Source organism: Astatotilapia calliptera, chromosome 23 (assembly GCF_964374335.1).
Source record: "Astatotilapia calliptera chromosome 23, fAstCal68.1, whole genome shotgun sequence".
Taxonomy (NCBI): domain Eukaryota; kingdom Metazoa; phylum Chordata; class Actinopteri; order Cichliformes; family Cichlidae; genus Astatotilapia; species Astatotilapia calliptera.
The window spans coordinates 15783071-15803721 of record NC_137443.1 but is presented as its reverse complement, the minus strand read 5'-3'; the positions used below and the strand labels follow the sequence as shown (position 1 = coordinate 15803721).

Here is a 20651-nt window from a genome sequence, read left to right as displayed (position 1 = left end):
TTCATTTTTCAAAATAAGAGTGCATTACAAAGAAACTGCATTGTCATGTCTCTCTGTAGAAAGACACACTGAGCAGTGCCTGTAAACTGAGTTTGTGAAGGAGCGAGCACAGGAATTTGCATGCTACAGTTACATTCGTGCCAAAATGGCTTTCCCAACGACTAGTGAAGTCCATGAATCTTTTTGTCACATTGTGCTTTCAGTGTCGGCTCGCCTCATGCTGCGACTCCCGAGCTCTCTAAGTAGCTCAGTGTCGAGGCCACACCCCTCGTTAGTGGGGAGGGTTCATTATGCAAATGATCCTGCTGGAGCGGTATCAACGAGGCGCACGCTCCGTTATCATTTTCTGCCGCCGGGGCTCTTCTTCTCCCCGATCGCTCATACGGAATCATGGCCTAATAGCATCCCATTAACATAATTGCCAGCACAACTAGTGTTCCGTGTCTCAGAGCCACTCTGCTGCTCTTCCAGCCGAAAAAGAGGGAAGACGATGGGTGAGGGTGAGGATGGGGGGGGTTGAAAAAAATTTAATTAAGCCAACGCATAGGCCACTCCCTCCCACAGTAAATGTGTGTTTTCCTTTCTTCTTTTTTCCAAACAGGCAAGAGGGCAGAGCTTTTGTTTCCAGGAGACCTTGAGAGTCTCCCCGTGCTCCTGAGGAGCCGGCGAGGTGCTCAATATTCCACTGATGAGCTCACAGCAGACGCCAGAATCATGCCCAAACCCAGTCTGCCAGGCAAAATAAAATCCACATTATTTTTTAATTAATCCTTAATTAAAATATATTACAGCGCTGATTCCGCAAATCTCTCTAATGTGAAGATGCAGCCCATTCGAGCATATTTACACATCTTTAATTAACGCAGCACATTCTTTTAGCCTAACAAGCCGTGGACTAAGTGCCGAGGTGGACCAAAACACGGTCGTGACTGTGCAGCGTACGGAGATGCTGTGAAGGAGGCCCCTTCAAACACTCCCACGACACAACACAACGCCATCCACTAAGGATGCACCACAGGGTTCTTTTGTAGCCGGTGGGTGTACCGTCACTCAGTCCATTAAGGGACTGCAGCATCAGCTATAGCAGTGAGGGGGAATAGTTGCAGCAGGAAGCCACAATCATGCGCTGCGCTCCTCCTGCATGCTGCCATTACCACGCCCCCAGCTCTCCTCTCTGCACAGCCACCCGTGCTGCTCTGATGAATTGATTGACACCATTTTCCATCTTCCTGCGCTGTCAGAGAGAGAGAGAGTGAGCCACACAAGGAGGCCTGCTCCTCTGGCTCTCAGGCTGCAGCACTGTGGTCACTTCTGAAAGGTCTCCACTGGGAAATAGACCCACACACTTTGACAGAGAACCGGCATCGCTTTGCCTCAATATGTGTCTTGTATACTCATAAAGTAAAAAGAAAAAGAGAGAAACAAATGATATTGCAGATTTACCAGAAACACAAATGCTCATCATGAAGGCGCTTATCAATGTGGGCTGAATGTAAGAAATCTGTTTCCCCACTGCAGCCTCACAGCTCAATAACACGTCTGGCCTCGTTACGCTTATCACAATGACAACTAAATAAGCACAATTAGCAGTCACCCGGGCATCCACACTGCTGCCGATTTCACTCCCCAAATTATCCCGGAGATCCCGAATCTTAAAAAGCAACAATTCCTCATCAAGTGAGGCTTAATAATCACACACATCGAAAACCAAAAAGAAGGTTAAAGCAGCATGTCGACATCAGACACAGCTCTTGTGTTGTAGCATCAAACTCATTGCTGCGCCACAGAGGTGTTTTTGTCTATTGTTGTTGGCTCATTTTTAATTAAAAGATTAAAAGTTCGCTTGTTTCTGGTGGTCAGGAAATCAAGGCTCTCTCAGTAACAAACTTAAAACAAACATAAACACACACAGACACATTCAAACCGTTTCCTCTCTCTCTCTCTCTCTTTCTCTCTCTGCAGCCTGCTTTAATTTGACACCTTGAGCTGGGGTAACTAGGTGGGGAGTGAGGAGCCGCAGAGGAATTCATTAGGCGCGCCACTGCAGGGTCCTGGCTCAGAGCGTTAATGACATTGGAGGATAGGGAAACGAGACAGCCCAGACGTAAAATGAAATAAACATGAGGACTGTCAGTTCTGACAGCACCAGCAAAGGGGACAGAGTCATTTGGGCCGGAGACCTTCAGCCCGCAAGATCAGACCAGACGGCTTATGGACCAAAACAATATTAGTGTGGGAGCACAATCATCCTCACCAGGCACTTAGATTAACACTGACAGATACTGTGTGTGTGTGTGTGTGTGTGTGTGTGTGTGTGTGTGTGTGTGTGTGTGTGTGTGTGTGTGTGTGTGTGTGTTTGCCTGCATTGATCTTTCAGGGTTTCGCTCTTCATATCATTAAAAATATCCATCACTTGGTGCTCCTGCAGCATTCAGATACACGACTGCAATTAAATTATTAATGTCACAGCAGCCCCCACCCACCCCTTCACCTCCCACCACCACTGCCATACAAATGCACTCTTAATGTGGCTGCTGAAAGACATTAAATATACAGCAATCTTTGTCTGGCTTCACCCTGGATCAATTTAGATCACTGCAAAAATAACACATGCAGGGGAAAAATAGAGATGCTGGCCGCATAGCATGAAGACACGAGAACGGGGATAGCGCTCACTATTTCATGTCACTTCTTTGAATAAAAATGTCATGCACTGGCAGGTAGATCAGGAACAGAACAAGGACAAATTTGCTTCAAAAATGAGGCAACGTTACCATGTTTTTTTTCTGCTCTCTTTGTCTCTCAGCTTAAAAAAATCCAGAGAATAATTTTAAATGGTAAATGGACTGCTATTAATGCTTTTCCAGTCTTAACAACCCTCAAAGTGCTTTAAAACTACACATTCAGTATTCACACTGACTCACACACAGTACTTTATGCACTTACATGCTTTATTTATTGCACACATTTTTATGCCAGGGGAAATATAAGGTTCAGGATCTTTTCCAAGGACATTTCAACATACAAACTTGAGAAGCCTGGATAGGCGGCCTGCTCTGCCTTCTGAGTTGCACCACCCACAGGTCATTTTATGGCCATGTTCAAGGTGTACTAGACTCATGATCAGTGCTGACTCCACAGTCCGCTGAGGCCCTGAGCAAAGATTCATAATAAAAGAAATGCGCACTTGGCTCAGTCACGTCACGGCCAGCAGGGCTTGACTACTACGCTACGTTGCTAGCTATCTAATGTTAAACGTCAAAGTAAATAAAAGAAAACTTGATGATAGTGAAAGTTACGTTACTGAAGTGTCTCTCCTCAGAGTTACTATTAGAGTAGCAGCTTATTTGACTTATTCCGCCTTGTATTTGATTGTTATCATCAGCCACGCCTCTGGTGATGATGAGTCGGCAGCCTGTACTTTCAAGAACTGCTGTAAGGTTAAGTGATTAGAGGATTGCATCTGCCATCAATGACTGACATGAGTTTTATTGTGTAATTTTTGCTAATTTAATAGTTTGCCTCCTTGAAAATTCAAAACATTAAATAATTAACTTAAACTGAATAACACTCCTTCTCTTTGTATTGGCCCATAACATACAGAGATACTCACTGGGATTCTCATCATATATGACTAGTGATTATAGCCCTGTGGAGAACTGCCATTGCATGGTCACATCACATGGTCTCATAGTTAAGTAGTTAAATGGAATAGAGCACCAGTGTGGAAATAGGTATCTTACTAGTTTCTGAGCTAACATGCTATCAGAGCTCCTGCTAGGCTAGCTTGGTAGTTTTTAACCGACACTACCATATATTTAAGGTTTTCCCTCTTGATCATCAAATAACACATATTACCCTCACATCTCTGCTCATGTAAAGTTGGCAAAGCTCATTCATTTAGGTCCTTAGGGATGCCAGTTTTCTCTGATTTAGAACAAAAATAAAGCCAAATATGTCAGTTTGTACTAATTTATTACATTAAATGAATATGTAAGAGTGTGAGCACACAGAGGGAGTACTTGTACACTTGTATACTGGACCGATGGTGGATGATTGGAAAATTTTAACATAACGCCCAAACCTACACTGTAGTACAGTTACACAGTATTCTAAATGCTATTCCTGAAGCTTTGAAACCAAAGCTAGTCAGACTTCTCCATAGCTGCTTTTGGACAATTAAAAGAAAATCGTGTTGTCAGCTGAAAGACCTGGACTCTACACAAAGAAACAACAATGCATACAAAGAAACGAGTAATTCTTTTCGAGCACGACCGAGTGCGGTCTGTGTTTGGAAGGCCTCTTCATAAGAGCCTTTTATCCTCGTTCCTCAAAGGACACAATAAAGCTGTCAGTCAGTGTGTCAGTCAGTCAGGACTCAGCCCCAGTCTGTAATGCTTTCGGACCGGGACAGTCTCCTCTGGTGGATGCTTCGTATCTGACACGAGCGCTCTCACACAGCTGATGGAGCTGCGGTCTCTTGCGATATGGCGACTGTGAATGGGTGGCACAGATGACCCTTCTTTCCAAGCTGCTCAGCTTCAAATATAAGGCTCTGTTGCAGCAGGCATCTGCCTCGACAAATGTGTGTGTGTGGGGGGGGAGAGGTGAAGGGAGGGGGGGGGGGGGGGGGGTACGGAAGGGGGAAGTTGCTGACACCTGTCTCTCCCAGGATGAGCCCGCCTTTGTGACGTGGGAGCCTTGGTTGGCTGCCGGGACAGGCCCGAGACAGATATGACAGGGCCGCTGACAAGGGCCAGGCTGCACGCTGGGAGCAACACTGCAGTCCAACACAAACAAGACTCCTGCTCTCTTTGCTGGGCCTGCAGTGAGAGGCAGCTGAGAAGCTTCAGTCAGCGTGCATTGAAAGCAATGCTGGAATCTCAGCGCTGGTAATCAATGTTGCATGGATGAGCCTCTAAAACACAAACGCTGAACATCAAATGCGGCTTTAGCTGTGTTAGTGGCAAAGGATCCGTGCTTCTCTGAGACTTCAAACTCAACAAAGGAGTGCTCTCCTCTGTGCTGGATCTGTTCGTTATGTCAGCCTCGCTTGGCACGGTTATGTATCTGAGCTCCATTCCAAAGCAGACGCCTCCTAATTGTTATCGGGTTTGTGCTGAGACAGTCTAAGCAGAGAGACGCTGATAAAAACTCCCCTGGAGCTGATGAGACTTCTCACAAACAGTTGCAGAACTCAACAAGCTCTAGAAGTCAAGGTACAGTGGCGGGTGGGAAGGCAGCAGCAGCGCAAGTCGCCTTGCTCTCTGACCACAGTTAGAACGATATGACAAATCGGCCTAGTTTTTCTTTTAATTAATCATGCCTTGCTGACAGCTACCTGTGCCACACATCATCATTAGTCAGGAGGAGAGGAAGCCCCAGCCACATATAATAAGAGAGGAGGACACACCTCATTAACTAATTTTCCTCCATTTATTTTTCAAAGTAACAAAACTATGATAGAAGCAATATTTACACCTGAATCTGATTTACCTTTTTGTTGTCTTTTACAGTGAGTCACATCACTCTGTCCTATTAATACTAGCGGACTATGCCACAGTTTTCACATGTTGTCTGACTCCAAGTTCGATGACCAGTATAATAAATCAGTGTAAAACTGATTTTTATCAATAGTAACTGTTCTGTATTACAGCCCTGATTTTTAAATTCGTTAGATTAGCTAAAATAGGAAACTACTCTCAGGATTTTATCATTTTATTCATTTATTTTAAAGAATAGAGTTACGACAAAATGCAAAATACACTAATAATGAGACAATGACGATTTAAAATAAAACTTTTGAAGCATTCCAACATGTCTTTTCTTTATATAATAAGCAATTATTCCACAGTCAATTCCTGCTATATAGACAAACCTCTACATTAGCCACAATTAGCTGTATTTTGGTATTGGGATATTTATTTTTTAGACTAAAGTGAAATCGAAGTCAAACCTTTCTCATAGAAATTCTATAAAACAAAACACCACAAATAGTGATAGAAGAAAAAATATACCCTTGAATCGACTCCATCACTATATACATCTAAAAATGATGCTATGCTTCTAAATTTAACCGAACCATTTATGCACCACTCGCCAAAAACCTGGGAAGACGATTTTACTGGATGTCTAAACAATGTGGGATTTGGTTAACCAGTGACCAAGGTTAAAGCAGCCAGTGGGTTTGCTGTGAGACACCATTCATCACCATGCTGCACTAGCATGTAGCAACAATACGTTTAGACTGTCCAGAGGATAGATAACCTCACCATACAACACAGAATAAGCTGTAACACCATGAAATCCATAACATTGCATGCAGATGTAACCAGCAAAGCAAGTCTTTATATTTAAAAATAAAAATGCTGCCATCTGTAATGCTACTCTGTGTATGAGGAGTAAATGTTGTGTGGCTGTTTAATCACAGTCGTTTCGCAACCAAATAAAACGTCAATCAAGTGTTGCATCAAAAAAAGATACATGATTTAAGCCAGACAATGGCTAGGTGTGACGTGGGCGTCTACTAAACCTTCATTTTTAGATTTAAATGGACGTGTTTTTAAAGGGAACAACTGGCCAACCAGAAAACAACATCCAAAGACATCTGGTGCTTTGTGGGCAGCAACGTGATTTCTAGGAGAAACGGTTGCCCAAGTTGTAATAAGCTGTCAAAAAAAGCCCAAAATGGCTTGTATGTCCATCTTTGTATTTGGTCTGTTCAATTATTTAGACTCTCATCTGTTTGACTCCTTCCAGACTGAAAGAATGAATTTAATTAAAGGGCAAAACGCTGTCCACAGACCGCTCCACAGAAATGCACATGTGTGACAACAAAAGTCATTGTTCCAGTCTCTCACAGAGAGCTGATGCTGCCTCTCAGCACTGGGAAGCCTGCAGATGATTGACAGCTCCATCTTTATAGAGGCCATCCAACAAAAAGGCAGAGAGAGAGAGGCCAACCCCGCCCACTGAGCTGAAGGCGCTTGGAGACCAGTAGAGATAAAAAAATAAAAATAAAAGCAAAATCAACCGTCTTAAAGGCAAACAAGAGAAGCATGGCACCTCTTTTAGATTCTCTTTAACGCTCGGTAATACTGATCCTCAACAACTTATAATTGGACTCATTGTTTATCACAGTCAGTCCAAGGTTTACCTTCCATGCAGACATTTTAACAGGCTTCCATATGTTGTCTAATCCACAGTGTTTTTCTTATTTTACCCATAAGGAGATAATTACCAGCTTCATAAGGCAATAAACAGCTTCTTACATCGAAGCTCTTGTACCCAAAGATCACGTATCCAGGATGCGGTAGGTACAAATAAACACAATCGAATCACTTCCATTTGCAAGGCAAAAATATTTGAGGTGAGATAGACTGCATGAATTTGGAAAGAGGGTTGATGGATATCATCTACAACATTGGAGAAAAAAAAAGCTGTTAGGGTAATAGCCTTCCTGAACTCACACAAATAAATGTTCCACAGCCTGTTCTGACACAGTTAAAAATGAAGAGAAATGTAGCAATGTAAAATTCTCTACAAGCTGTTAATATTTCATGAGTAGCCATTCTGACACTGTCAGTGCCTACCTAATTTGTATGGCACGCAAGGAGAGGGGAAGGGAAAGCTGGAGAAGGGAAGAAAAAAAAGAGGGCGAGGCGGATGGAAGTGGGAAGAAATAGAAGAAGATATAAGATAAAGGTGGAAAAGTGTCTCCAAAAAGATTTCAGTCTGCGCTGAGCTGGCTGACAGTGAATTTTTTGGAAGTCAGCATGGTACAAAGAACATTTGAAATGGCCCATTTAACAGCACCGTACTCCACTCCCAGCCGATGCCACCATTTGCATACTTCATATCAGATGAAGATGGATGGTGAAAATCAGTGTCACTGAGATGAGCGTTTTATCAAGGTTACACTATCCTCCAAACTCCTTAAACCTCTTTATCTCATCTCTGTTGTCGGAATATTAACTTATCAACACAATCTCTTTACAGCGGAGGCAGGAGCAGAGCGGATTTATCAGCTAGAAGAGCAATGACAGGTCGGCCAGTTGGCTGTTAGAAATACAGCTAATGATTATGTTGATTATCAATTATTATCCTGATGTTTTTTTTATTTGGCTGATTAATTGTACAATTAAAAAAGGTGTAATGTTGGAATAACGGTGCAATAATACTGCTAGAATAAATAAGAAATTAATCCAAAAATGATTTGTCACTGGTTGGATTTTTTTTCTTCTTCTTCTTCTTTTAAAATTGGTTAGTAGGATTATCATAGGCTAATGGAAACTGCAATGACCCCTGCACCTGATGTTTTCCAAGAGGTCTGTCAGCGGTCTAACTTCACTTTGTAAAATGTAACTTTGTACAAGACAAATTGCAACATTAAAATACTTCCTCTTATTAAGTTACCAACAGAGTCTGTCAGATAGCTTATTTTAGCTAGTTTTGTAGCCTTTTCCAGTTATGCTTCTTGTATCTTGTATAACAGTAGACACTAAACACCATTCTGAATTCCTTGGTAAAGAAAACCCAACTAAAACATGACATTAGTATTGGAATTACATAAAGCACATTCACGTTTCATATTCCTTTGGCAACGTTAGCATCACAGCTAAAGGTATGACGGAGCAACAGGATAAATGTGGATGAAATCTCATTTAGAAATGATTTATTTGGTATATTTATTTAAAACAAAAAGTGTAAAAAATGAATGCATCTTCAGTTTTATACCATGGACTGTTCAATCAATTAAAATTTATTACATTTGTCAAGTCGTGTAGCTGTCACAGTGACAGTGTAATAAAACGAACGTGATTTTGCAAACTGGTTTAGTTTTATTAGAAATAAAAAACGTATTTTATGCTGACTTCCTGTAAAATTCAAATATTAGCCTCGAGAATTAGTTGTACTTTGAATTTTAGAAAAATCTTTTGTGTTTTGTTTGTACTGAAAAACAATTTTTAACATACAAATGTAACATTTCAGAGCTCAGTAGGTGCACGGCTTTAACAGAAGTGCTTATTGTCTCGCTTGGATGGAGCAGTGACCCCCTTGTAGAGTATTAATGAGCCCATTTCTCCTCCTCCAGACAATCCTGGCTCAAACAATGTTCACATCACAACCTTTCCAGCTCTGCAATCCATGTTTAGTGAAACATCATTATACTTTTCGCTGTCAGCCTACAGAAGCCTTCCCTTTGTGTGCATGATTAGCTTCTGGTTCCTCATTATAGAGGTGCAGATCCATTTCAAGCCTTTGTGACTCCCACCTTTACTTCAGTCCACTAGTCATAAAAATGTCATAGCAGCTATAGAACACACTGGCCACAGCGAGATCTAGCAGGAATCACACACTCAGGGCCAAATCCAACAGGGCAGACACGGCTGGTGGTCACACTTTAGAGGTCGGTAAGGAATCTCTGCATATGACTTTCCACATGCTCACCCTTTCCAGCCTCCTGACACCAGTCTGAAAGTGACTTCAACCAAGAACACATCCTCCGCTCACTTCCCTGGTGTGATGTTGCACCGCAGAGAGAAAATGACAGACCATTTATAAAAACAGGAAGAGCAGCTAACTACAGTAAGCATAAGCTATTTCTGGAAGAGGATGTCTGCAAGTAACAAAGAGCTGTCAAACTCTAACAGGTCCACAGTGAAATGAAATAAGTTGAAATAATTGCAATTAAAAAGCTATGTCAATGCAGAGAAACTTCACGTTTTACTTCTATGTTCCCACCTGCTGCGACCCCTGCTGATGCTGCAGACAATCACACTCCACGCTTTAAGTTTCCCTCCACATCGCTGGTGTCGGTGCTGGGAAGGCATCCAAAGCCACAATACATTTCTGCTATGGAACATTTGTTTCCTTTCAGGGGGGCACAGGGCCCCAACATGCTCCTTCTACATTTTTCTGTCCTGCCACATTGCATGACAGTTTATTTTGGGAAGCGCAGGTTGGCACCTGAGACACAAAGCTGACAAAGCACTAGGTGTCACTTCAATGAGGCCAGTTGGTTCCATGACAATGCCTCTGGCCGTGCAGTCCTACAAGATGGACAACACTGCGCTGAATATCTTGGCAAAGTAGGAAAAGAGGCATCAGCTGTTTGCACAATTTCATCTTCAGAGGGGGATAAAGCGACACGCAGATTCTAAATCTGAGACTGTCGCAGTAGGGGTTCCACCTCAGATTACTGGACATTAATAAAATCTGAACTGCTGTGATGGACTGTTCACCCGCTGAGTGTGTTTCCTTGGCTCCCACCCAATGCCTGCTGGGAATAGATCCAGCACATCCAGCTCCCTAAATAGGAACAAGTGGGTAAGACAATAGCTGGATGAATGAAAATCCAAATGGTTGTGAAAACAACGCACACAAAAGAGGACTGTAGATCTGAGGGAGGGAGGGGGTGGGGGTGGGGGTGGGGGGGGTGTTTCAGCACCTTACTTGAGTGACAAATAAGGACCAACTGAGAAATTCTGGGCTGATGTCAATCTTTGAAATAAGCTTAACCAATATCCAACGCCAAGGTCTATTTTTCCCATCTGTCTTTTTTGTTTTTGTTATAAATTTGAAACTTAAAGAAACTTATCATAAAGAAATAATTCTTTCACAGCTGACAACTCATGGTTAAAAACTGGCCAATCAGCTTCAGATATAAATGATTCTCTGGTGATCATATTAACCTATGTCACATCTCCCAGGCACTAATTGGAATCACTCCAGTTGGGAACTGATTTGGATAATGTCTCCAAACTTGCTTTCTCATGATGCTAACTCTGTAAAGTCAGTAATCTGGCAGTGTAGCATTTCCTCTTTCCTCATCTTCATGACTGCCAATCAGTTAACTGGTTCTGAGGTCTTCTCTTTTCTTTCTCTTTTGCCTTACTCTTCTTTAATGTTTATTAGCTCCAACACTGACAGCAATCCTACCGCCAACTCATGTTTTGAATTTGTAATTACAACGTAATGAACAGGATTTGGGGAAAAAAATGGAATGAGGAAATCAGACTTTTAGAAATCTAAACAGCAGTGGGTGCATCTATAGTGGCATGCTAATATTACTAGTAGGCTGTTGTGTTTTACAACTATGGAAACAAACTTACTTGCATGACTTTGTATATTTAAGATTTTTCCATCTACAGGTATTGTGTCAAATCTAAAAATGTTATGTTATACGACCTGGAAGTGCTCGAGGTACAGCATCTGACAACCACATCAGCTAAATTAACATTAGTCCTATATATCCAGATATCAGGAAGTAATGTCAGGAATTATTTTTAAACTGGAATTTTTAAGTGCTCGGTTTACTGCTGATGGATTAACCAGAAATATCCATAACACTATCGGATCATGTAATAATTTTCAACAATTTTAACAGTCCCTAAAATTTAATGATGGTGAATCGTTACATCATCCAGATGTAGTTCTCCTCATTATTTCCTTCCTTTGGTTGAATTACTTTGTCTGTCCTCAAAACTTCCAGTGGAAAAATCACACTGCATGAATAAATACTATTATGTACCAAAGCATCAGAATCACAAGAAGGAAAACATTAAAATTTCCTTAAGTTGCAGCAGCATGAGCCTCAGTCAAGATATAATGTTTTCCATGTTTGCCCCATAGTTACAGTCAGGATATAGATGCTGTTTAATTTTGTTCATATTTCTTATTAATCGCCCCTGTGAGCGTTTTTTTTATCATAGCTGGTGGAATGACAAAGAGTCGTGCAGCATCAGTGGAATTGTGACCTGCATTAGCTCGGCCAATTATGAGCCTTCACGGGACACTTATTGTTGCTGTGCGAGGCTGATGGTGGAGCTGAAAGAAGAGTCAGCAGATCCGAGTGCCAGTCACTGAAATCAAAGGGAAATTTACGACGCGCACGATAAGCTGAATGGATACTCGGAAAATGCACACGTGACACCTCGGAGTTCAGTTTACTGGTGGTGGGAAATCTAAAATACTACTTTCCAGCAAATGAAGTGCTGTATAAATACACAACTTGAAACGTGCACACATACACACTCCTGACTGAGCAGTGAATGAATATCCTGTTTCCCATAATGCAGTGGTGACTGAGTGCAGATAAGATTACCAACTGCTTCAAAAAGACACACGCGTACAAGAGCCCGCGTGCACGCGCTCATACGCTTGTACTGTAAAGTGACAGAGCAACTGCTTTGCTGTGTTAAATATCAGATGCAAATGAAAAGAGAAAATCTATCATGACTCTAATGTGGCCTGATAGGAGGGGGCGCACTCTTCTCTGAGGAGCCGAGCGGTGTGAGGAGGGTGATGTATGGAGGAGCTGGATGAGAGGTGAAAAGCGTAGCGAGACGGACGGAGGGAGGGGTGGATTGCTGGGAGGGAAGAGAGGAGGTAAGGGAGGGGGGGCAGGCAGTCCTGCCAGACTCCTGAGAGCCCAGGGCAAAAGTGGAATAAATGTTGATTAGTGTTGATTTTGTCCAACGAGCACCCGGCAACTGACAGTGGGACTAAGCTGCAGCGAAAGGGAACCATTAATCTTGGTCTGGTTTAAGTAGTGTATATTAATTTGTGTCATTTCCACTACGTGGAGAGAGGCCTCTCTCTCCCTCTCTCCTTCTTTTCTCCCTCCCTCCAGTGTTTGAAAGCTGTGGCAGTCGAGCCTCCTTCGTGGCGAACATACAGTGGAAGCCTGGAGGTGGCGTCTGCAAGTAGCAGCAGGGGAGAGTGGAGGAAATGAGATTCCAAACACTACATTATGGAAAATGAACTCCTGGGGGGTTGGTATGGCAACCACATTCGAATGTGCCATTGCATGTTCAATTTAACGTGCATAACAAATTTGTAGACTTGATTAAATTCGTAACATATTAAGGAGGCCAGTATAAAAAAAGGCAGAGCAAACCTGCAGGGACTGAGATTGCAAAGAGAGCCTTGATCGAGGTAAATGGCAGAACAGTGATATTTAGGCGCAGGAGTCGACATTCAGGTAAAAGATTGAGGCCCGCGCTCTTTTACAAGTCTGCTTGGATCTCGCCTTCAGTCTGTAATCTCCACACTGGCAGAGCTGCTGGGAGCTAAATGTAATTTTTTCTACAAACTGCATTCCAGTAGCCTTCAGCAGAGAGGAAGAAAATCATTCATCAGTTCAGGAAATTCAAAAATATAAAAACGATGTAGAGCTGCTGCTTCCTTTTCACAAGGATGAGAAGAGAAATGTGTCCTGGAAAAAAATAGATCACTTTCCTTCTACGTGTGATGTCAGTGTTAATTACCAAATCGCAGCACACTAAGATTCCTATAATTAAGCTCCTTAATATGATTAACATGTATCAATTAGGCGACTGACAATTTGCATAATGTATAATGTAACCACATTGTTCTATACTGTAATGGTATTAGCTCGCCATTTACAATGCTGTCACTCGCTGATGATTCTGTGATTACGATTCTGCATCAAATGCAGCACCGAAAAAAAAAGTCTGCCTTATGTTGGTTAATCAAAACACATTTTCCCCAGTCGTCGACATCCTCAGAGCAGAATTAGACTTCAGCTCTTCCTCTCTCTCAGTGGATGATTAAGCAGAGCGATTGGGGAAACAGCTGTGGCGGCGAGCTTGGCATTTCTCTCCTGCTGGATGCTGCTGTATCAGCACGGGGGAGGAAGGATAAGAGGGAGACAAAGGCTGCACGTATCTGCATCCACCGGGAGACGATCACGAGAGGGGAGGCACGGCCCCGTGACATCCACCTCGACATGTAATACAGTACGCGGAAGGTAATGTGTACTGTTACTACCTGCTGCTTTGCACTTGCAGTGACTCCCAACAAGCCCTACAAACGCTTAATTGCTGCTGTAATGTGGCTATTTCATATATCAAGTCCACGTGTATCAGTTTGGTAACCTGAAAACAGAGCCTTCAGCTAACTCCTTTTTTTAACAACCTTCTAACATGTAATAGACCAAACCGTCAGTTTATCAGTCAGGCACATATTCAAGAAAACAGTTCATAAACAATTTAATTGTGATTGATCTGTCAATTGCTTCATTTAGTGGACTGAAAGGTGATCACAATTTTCCAAGATTTTTTTCAGATCTCTCTTTTGCGGCAAACTGCAAAGACTCGTCAATTATTTGATTAATCGGCTGATCGAAATGTGTCGAGACCTGTTTAAAGTAATTGTTTGAGTATAAAAAACCAATAAATTGACAACTCTGTTTGCTCGCATGGGAGAATTTACTCCTTTTCTTGTTCTTAAATTACAGTAAATTGAATACTTTTTGACTGATCCCATGAAACTGCATTAAGTCACTGATTTCTAATAAGTCACAAAGCTAACCAATTCATTAATAAAAACAGTCAATAACAAAAGCCATTTAGTGGCAAAAAAGCAAAAGATATTCCTTTTATAAATGGATCCTCACGTCGGACATACTTGTATTGTTGCTTTAAAGGTGATTGATCACATATCAATGCCAGCGGTGATAGATTTTCTGTCATCTTACCAATTTTTAAGTATTGACCAGCGGTTTCAGCACTGCACCAGCTGTATCACGTTTTAAAGGTTACATCATACCCGATCACCTCGAAGGCTGCTTCAAAGCGTTTCGCCAGTGACGTGCAGAGCTGAGCCGAGTTCAGCCTCTAATACAAATAGGCAGATGCCAAGCATCTGAATGGTCTGACAAGTCAATGTAGTGTAGGCTTCCACGCACCTTCCATAATCAGACCTCTGGCTCATTTCATCCTGTCAAACACTGCTCGGCTGCCCTCTATAAAACACCCTATTTTCACCCTTCAAAAAATAACATTACATCACTCGGCTAGTCATTTTTATAAATGGAGGATCCCCTAGGCTTGAAACCTTACACTACACAAACACGGGCCACGAGAAAGCTGGCCTTTTGTTGAGGTTGAGAGGAAAAAAATTAAACAGCGAGTCAGCGCAGCGCATTTACTGAGCAGCTCAGTCAAGGAGTGGTTTTGTTTGACACTGCCAGAGATTTACGATGTTGATGAAGTGTTTACAGAGGTCAAGGCGGCTCATTTTCCAAATCAGTTTGTCAAGCCTTTGCTTATCTAAAGAGGCATTTTCATCAATCATAAAAAAGTAAAGGAGAAGCCCAAGAAAAAAACAGGGCACCTTACAAATACCTGTGATAAAGATACATTAATAGACAAATAAATAGCTCACTTGATATATTCACCTTTGACACCCTGCTAATTTAAAGAAATCGGTTAGTGAGAGGTAAAGATTATATCGTCCAATGGCAGTGGAGTCCAACTGTTACGACATATTTTTGGAAAGTATCTATGTGAAACTACAAGAGCTCAGCGGCACAGCTACGATGAGCACTAACACAGAGAAGCTGTGCTGCTTTTACCTTTGCTCCACATTTGAGATAAATACAGTCATATAATTAATATGCTCTATATATTTTATGCTTTGTCTCCTCTTATTAATGTATGATGCTGCACACGCACGCGCGCACACACACACAGCATCAGGAAAACAGCATTCCTTTGAAGTAAAATAGACAGCCCAAATATGCCCGGAATGAATCTGGGTAAAGTCAGAGCCGCTGCCTGTCAAAAAAGGAAGAAAAAAAGCAACTAAAAACACTGGTTTAAATAAAGTGTTCCTTCCTCCTCTTTTTCCTCCCTGGTGTCGGTGTTCTATTGTGCTTGTTTATACTGCACAATATTTCTGTTGGCCATCGCTCACTTCTTCCCAGTAAAAATACACAGAGCAGGTCACAAGTTCAGGCCCTAGATCAGCACTGGCATTGTGTCCTGCAGGTGCTGTCAGCGGCTCCAGGGATGGAAAATATACACAAGCAAACAGCAGCTCTGTGGATACACACTGTCTCTGCACTCTGATGGTTACTGAGGACAAAGTTACAGCCGCACACTTGCAGCTCCGAGCAGTTGCTAAAGCTGCGCGCTGAAATATTTAAAAGTGGCTCATACTGATTTAGTAGTAATTTCAATATTGAAATGTGAAGAACATCTAAGCAAAAAGGTGTGCCAAAAAAATGTAGTAAAAAGAACCAAATTTACACTTTACAGTAAACATTGAAGCACCTTTGAACATAAAAGCCAATTCAGCTACTTTGTTTTGCCAGTATAGCCTCAGATTTGTGTAAATGTACATTAAAAAAAATTCTTAACTTCAATTACATTACAATAAAAAAGATATTAAACACTCAGTAATTCCACTACTTTAATTAGATTTCAAAAGAAGGGAAAACCACTAGATGGAGCAACAAGCTACGACTTTTTCACAACACAGCAGAGAAGCCTTTTACAGCTGAAATTCAAAAACTGACCCAAGAAATATTCATTCATAATATCGCTCATCGTGTACAAATGCACACTGCTGGTCTCATCAAGAAAGGCAAATATTATTGAAAGGATTAAGTCAAAAGAGCGGGCACAACCTTTGTATAATGGCGCCTAATCTGTCAGTGACTTGATGTGTTACATGGAAGGAAGTGTTTTTCACACTCCATACTTTATTTACACTAAACTTGACTGCACAGCTGAGGTGTGAGAAAGGAGAAATGCACAGTTACTCTTTGCTGTAGTAATCTCTGAGCTTTATTTCTACTGTGGCATTTAAAGTGTATCCGAATTAGTAGAAACTGCATAAATGTTTCTTTCTAAACTAGAACAAAGCTGACTGGATAAAATGAAAAAAAAAAACTACAATAACACGACAGGCACCAGATCTCCAGCACACAGCTCCTTATGCTGCACCTTGTATTTATAGGTTACCAGCTGAAAGCGAAAACAAAAGGGAGTGCAGGCAGGAAGGGGTCCAAGTTACTTTGTACTCTCAGAAGAGCCGAACTTTAGATGAACTCCGAGAAGCGCCAGGGAGTAAAACACTATGCATAACTGTGTCACTCCCCTTCGATAAAACCTACCAAGACAACAAAACTGAGAGTGAGCCAGCAGGCTTCAAAAGGCCCCCCTGCTCTCTCCTGAGGCAGTGGCCGATTCAAGATAAACTGCCACGCTTGTGGGGGGGGTGAGCAGCGAGGTGATCTTCAATGAAAGCCTCAATGAAAACATCCATGAAAGCACCAAGCGAGGGTGGGATCACACACACGAGAAACAACACAAACAGCACCAATCACCGCTACCACAAAGGTCAAGTATAAGCAAGTGCAACTTTGGAGACAATGAAACAATATCTTCTCCCCCCCCCCTCCCCCCCTTCCATTTGATGTCATGTACTAATGAGTGGGAAACACAGAAACCCTGACTCTTGCTGCCATGGTTTTGGCAACTCGGTATCTCAACAATGTAAGTTTGCAAGAGTCCTAAAGCACATCGGTGTAAAGACAAGGAAATAAAAGACGAGGTGCACGCTATCAAGCTGAAGTGCACTGAATTCTCTCTGTGCCAATTTCAAAAATGTCACAGGGAGAATGATTTGGAAACATGACTTACGCCTCCTATGTTACGTTATTTCTCTCCTAGCAATTATTCTGCTGACATGCTCTCTCACAACTGCTTTAATAGAGAGACACAATACATAATAGAAAGAGACTATTCAGCAGACTTGACAGTTAACTCACAAGGGGAGACATCAACGTGCTTGTGACAATTTTTGCTCAATACTCTCTATTATTCCACAATAGCATCAAAAAAGAACCTCATTCATATTTTGACACAATAATTGATAAGGACTGTTGGAGGTAATTGTCCACAGTTCCTATTGTGAAACCGCTAAAACACGCAGACTTTGGCGCTACATGAGGAAACACATGTCTTACATGTCACTGAAATTTATATGGTGAATTGTGTTGTGACTGAATCGAGCCTTCCAACGTGAATTTGAGCCTCAATAGCAAATTAGACTCTGGTGATAAGGAGAGCAGGTACTGTGCCTCTGTGGGTTTTTCAGCTACTTAATAATACAGTGTGTGCACTTTTGAATTCCCTTCACCTGTGTGAGGATATTTGGAGGCAGCGACAGAGCAGTGGTACACACTCCTGCGAAATTAGTATGAACATACCTGTTTTTTCTTTGATTTCACACAAGACATTGAAAAGAGCTGGCTTCATTCTGTGACAGTTCAGAGCGTGTTTCCTGAAACAGAAAAGTGGCTTTATGAGCAAACCACAGCAAGGAAAAGCATAGATTTTATCCTGTGTTAAATTACTGATTAGAAACTACCGATTTAACTAATTTAGCAGTTAAACGCTGCAGAGCAATCACAGGGGAAAAAAGTAAATTATTAACAGCTGTATGTGTACACATGTGCTATAAACCCTTTGATAGTTACCGTTATGTACGCTCCAATATTTACACTAAGAAAATAAAATTATATCATTATAGTTCATCAATTTAAAAAACAAACAAAACAAAAACAAAGATTTTTTTTAATGCATAACTTCATCTTCGCTGAATTTAAGGCGGAACACACAAGATGGGTGAAATCCTGAATTATGTATCACAAGTAAGAAAGTTGCTCTGCATTTGCTGTGAACTGCACAACACTCCAGAGACAGCGCGGGCTGTTACTCGCTTACTCCATTTCATATTTAGAAATAAATGATGAGCTTTATCTGAGTGCACTAATAAAAGCAGCTTGACTGCGCTAAAGTAAAAGTGTTTCAAAAATACCCTCAGTGGGCGACACGTTGGCAATAAACGCCATATTCACACACTTTAATTTTCTGCTGAAGCGCGGCTGTCGAGTTATTTTAATTGGAGCAAAATCGGTTGTGTCGGCTTTTGCACAGAAACGCACCGCCTTTACGTTTCTACTTTCCTCTTCGCCGTAGCGCTCAGGAAATTTGAAAATGTCCGCGCATATATTTAGAATTTGTTTCTTTATTTTTAATTTCACCATCTTTTAATTTTAGTTTTTTTTTATCTACTTTGCCGCCGCCGTCTCTTGACAGCGAACCAGCGTGTGTCCTTTACCTGGCTTGGGCTTCATCCAGACTTTGATCCGTGATGGTCATAATTTGCTGTAAAATGTCTCCAATGTCCTGCTTTCTTCCGTCACCGTCCGTTCCTCCGGTGCCTTCTTGCATATGCTGCGGCAGGCCGGGGTGCCCTGCCATGCCTACCCCCGTGTGAGAGTGCATCAACCTCGGCTGCTCGTCCATCTCTTCTTCTTCTTCTTCTCCCCTCTTATCTAATTCTCTGTGGTACTCTCGCTGCTGAAATCCTGCAAAAATACATAAAAGAAAAAAAGGAGGGAGGGAGGTAAAAAATAAAAATAAAAAAAATCCCGATAACTGCGCCGCACACCCGGGTTTTTCCTCGCTGGAACGGTCAGTGGCGCTCAGGAAAAAAGGGGGTTTCGGAGACGAAAGCGGAGAAACGAGCCCTCCTGCTCTCTGGCTGTCTCTCTCTCCCTCTCTCAGCTGGTCGGGGTTGAATGTGAAATCTGATCTGAACTGCTGCTGCCTTCACTGGAGTAGGATATGCGTAAAAGAGACAGGCAGCTGCTTTCTACTACTAAACATGCGCGTTTTCTTGTAATGTCGCGCAGAGATCCAAACCCCCCTCTCCCTGCTAAATTACCCCCCAAAAAGTGGCTGTGAGAAACACGAAGTGTAGGTTTATTTCACTCACTCCATCCCCTTGCTTTTGTCATGTAAGCTATAGTAGAAGCTGGGCAGGCAGCAACATAGCAAAGAGCATGAGAGTCAGACTCCGCCTACGCGACATGATTGGGAATATACTGTAAGACCATTTAGCCCCACCTTGAGGTGCCTCTCGTGAAACGTCTATCATTGGACTGTAAGAGTGGGATTCAGTGGAGAAGCTGGAAGATGTGGTTGCTGCCTTACAACTAGGGAGACTCTGAGGACCCGCAGTGATGGATAGAGCCTGAACTCCAAATAAATAATAAGAGGTCTGCTTTAGCCTCTCCTTCTGACCTCAACAAGAGCCCCAGCTGGCCCCGTGGAGACCATTTCATCTCCATGCTGTGCCAAGATAAGGGGCACCAATCAAAACTATTGACCAGCCTTCTCATTTGTTATAAATATTAGATAGATAATGTGCATAAAGATTTACGACTAGAAAAATCCATCTACTGATGAGACGCATTATGAAAAACACCTTTCTGATGTCATTAATATTTCATTTTGATATCAGAAACTGACTTCCCAGTCAGACATGCTTGTTTTGTTGCAGTAGGCACAGCGACTTTGTTCATTCATTTTCAGGTATGTTGCAGGGCTCCGCTTGGCTGACTTTGGCAGGGTCCTCCTAATGTAAGGCGGTGACCCATGTTGCGCAGCCAAGCAGCAAGGCCTGAGTGTGTCTGGCCAGGCTGAAAAGTGCCCTTCAGGCCCAGTGCTGCCTCACTGCTGCTGCTTCCCTCCACCACTGAGAGTCTTTCAGAGGGAAGAGAGAAGAAGGAGGCAGAAGAGGAGGGGCAAAAAGAGCTCCAGAGTGGAACTAAAGTAAGGACAGTGCTGTGCAAATCACTGGCCTGGATGTATACATGTGTGACACACATAAAATGGAGCGTATTTTAATACATAAGAGTGTCTTGGTGTTTTATTACAAGCAGAGTTAAAAGACAGCTACCTGCAAACTCATCTCCACTCTGAATTCAATTCAGCATGAAACATTTCTGCAAATCTTTGCAAACAATGTGCACTTGAGCCAGTGCA

General features: G+C 42.2%; 1 protein-coding gene across 3 annotated transcripts in view; it reads right to left on the bottom strand.

The window, feature by feature from the left end:
* The window catches only part of LOC113015590 (pre-B-cell leukemia transcription factor 1), a 63613-nt gene extending 43891 nt beyond the window's left edge, over nt 1-19722 (bottom strand). Inside the window, exons 1-2 of one of the 3 annotated variants that reach the window (XM_026157613.2) lie at nt 18940-19722; nt 18026-18099 (exon numbers count right to left, since the gene is read on the bottom strand). In XM_026157613.2, the coding sequence (XP_026013398.1) occupies nt 18026-18099; nt 18940-19127 (262 nt within the window). In that variant the 5' untranslated portion in view covers nt 19128-19722. The remainder of the gene's footprint in view (nt 1-18025; nt 18100-18939) is intronic. The other 2 variants (XM_026157614.2, XM_026157612.2) reach the window with 2 other exon arrangements.
* Nucleotides 19723-20651: the final 929 nt, after the last annotated feature.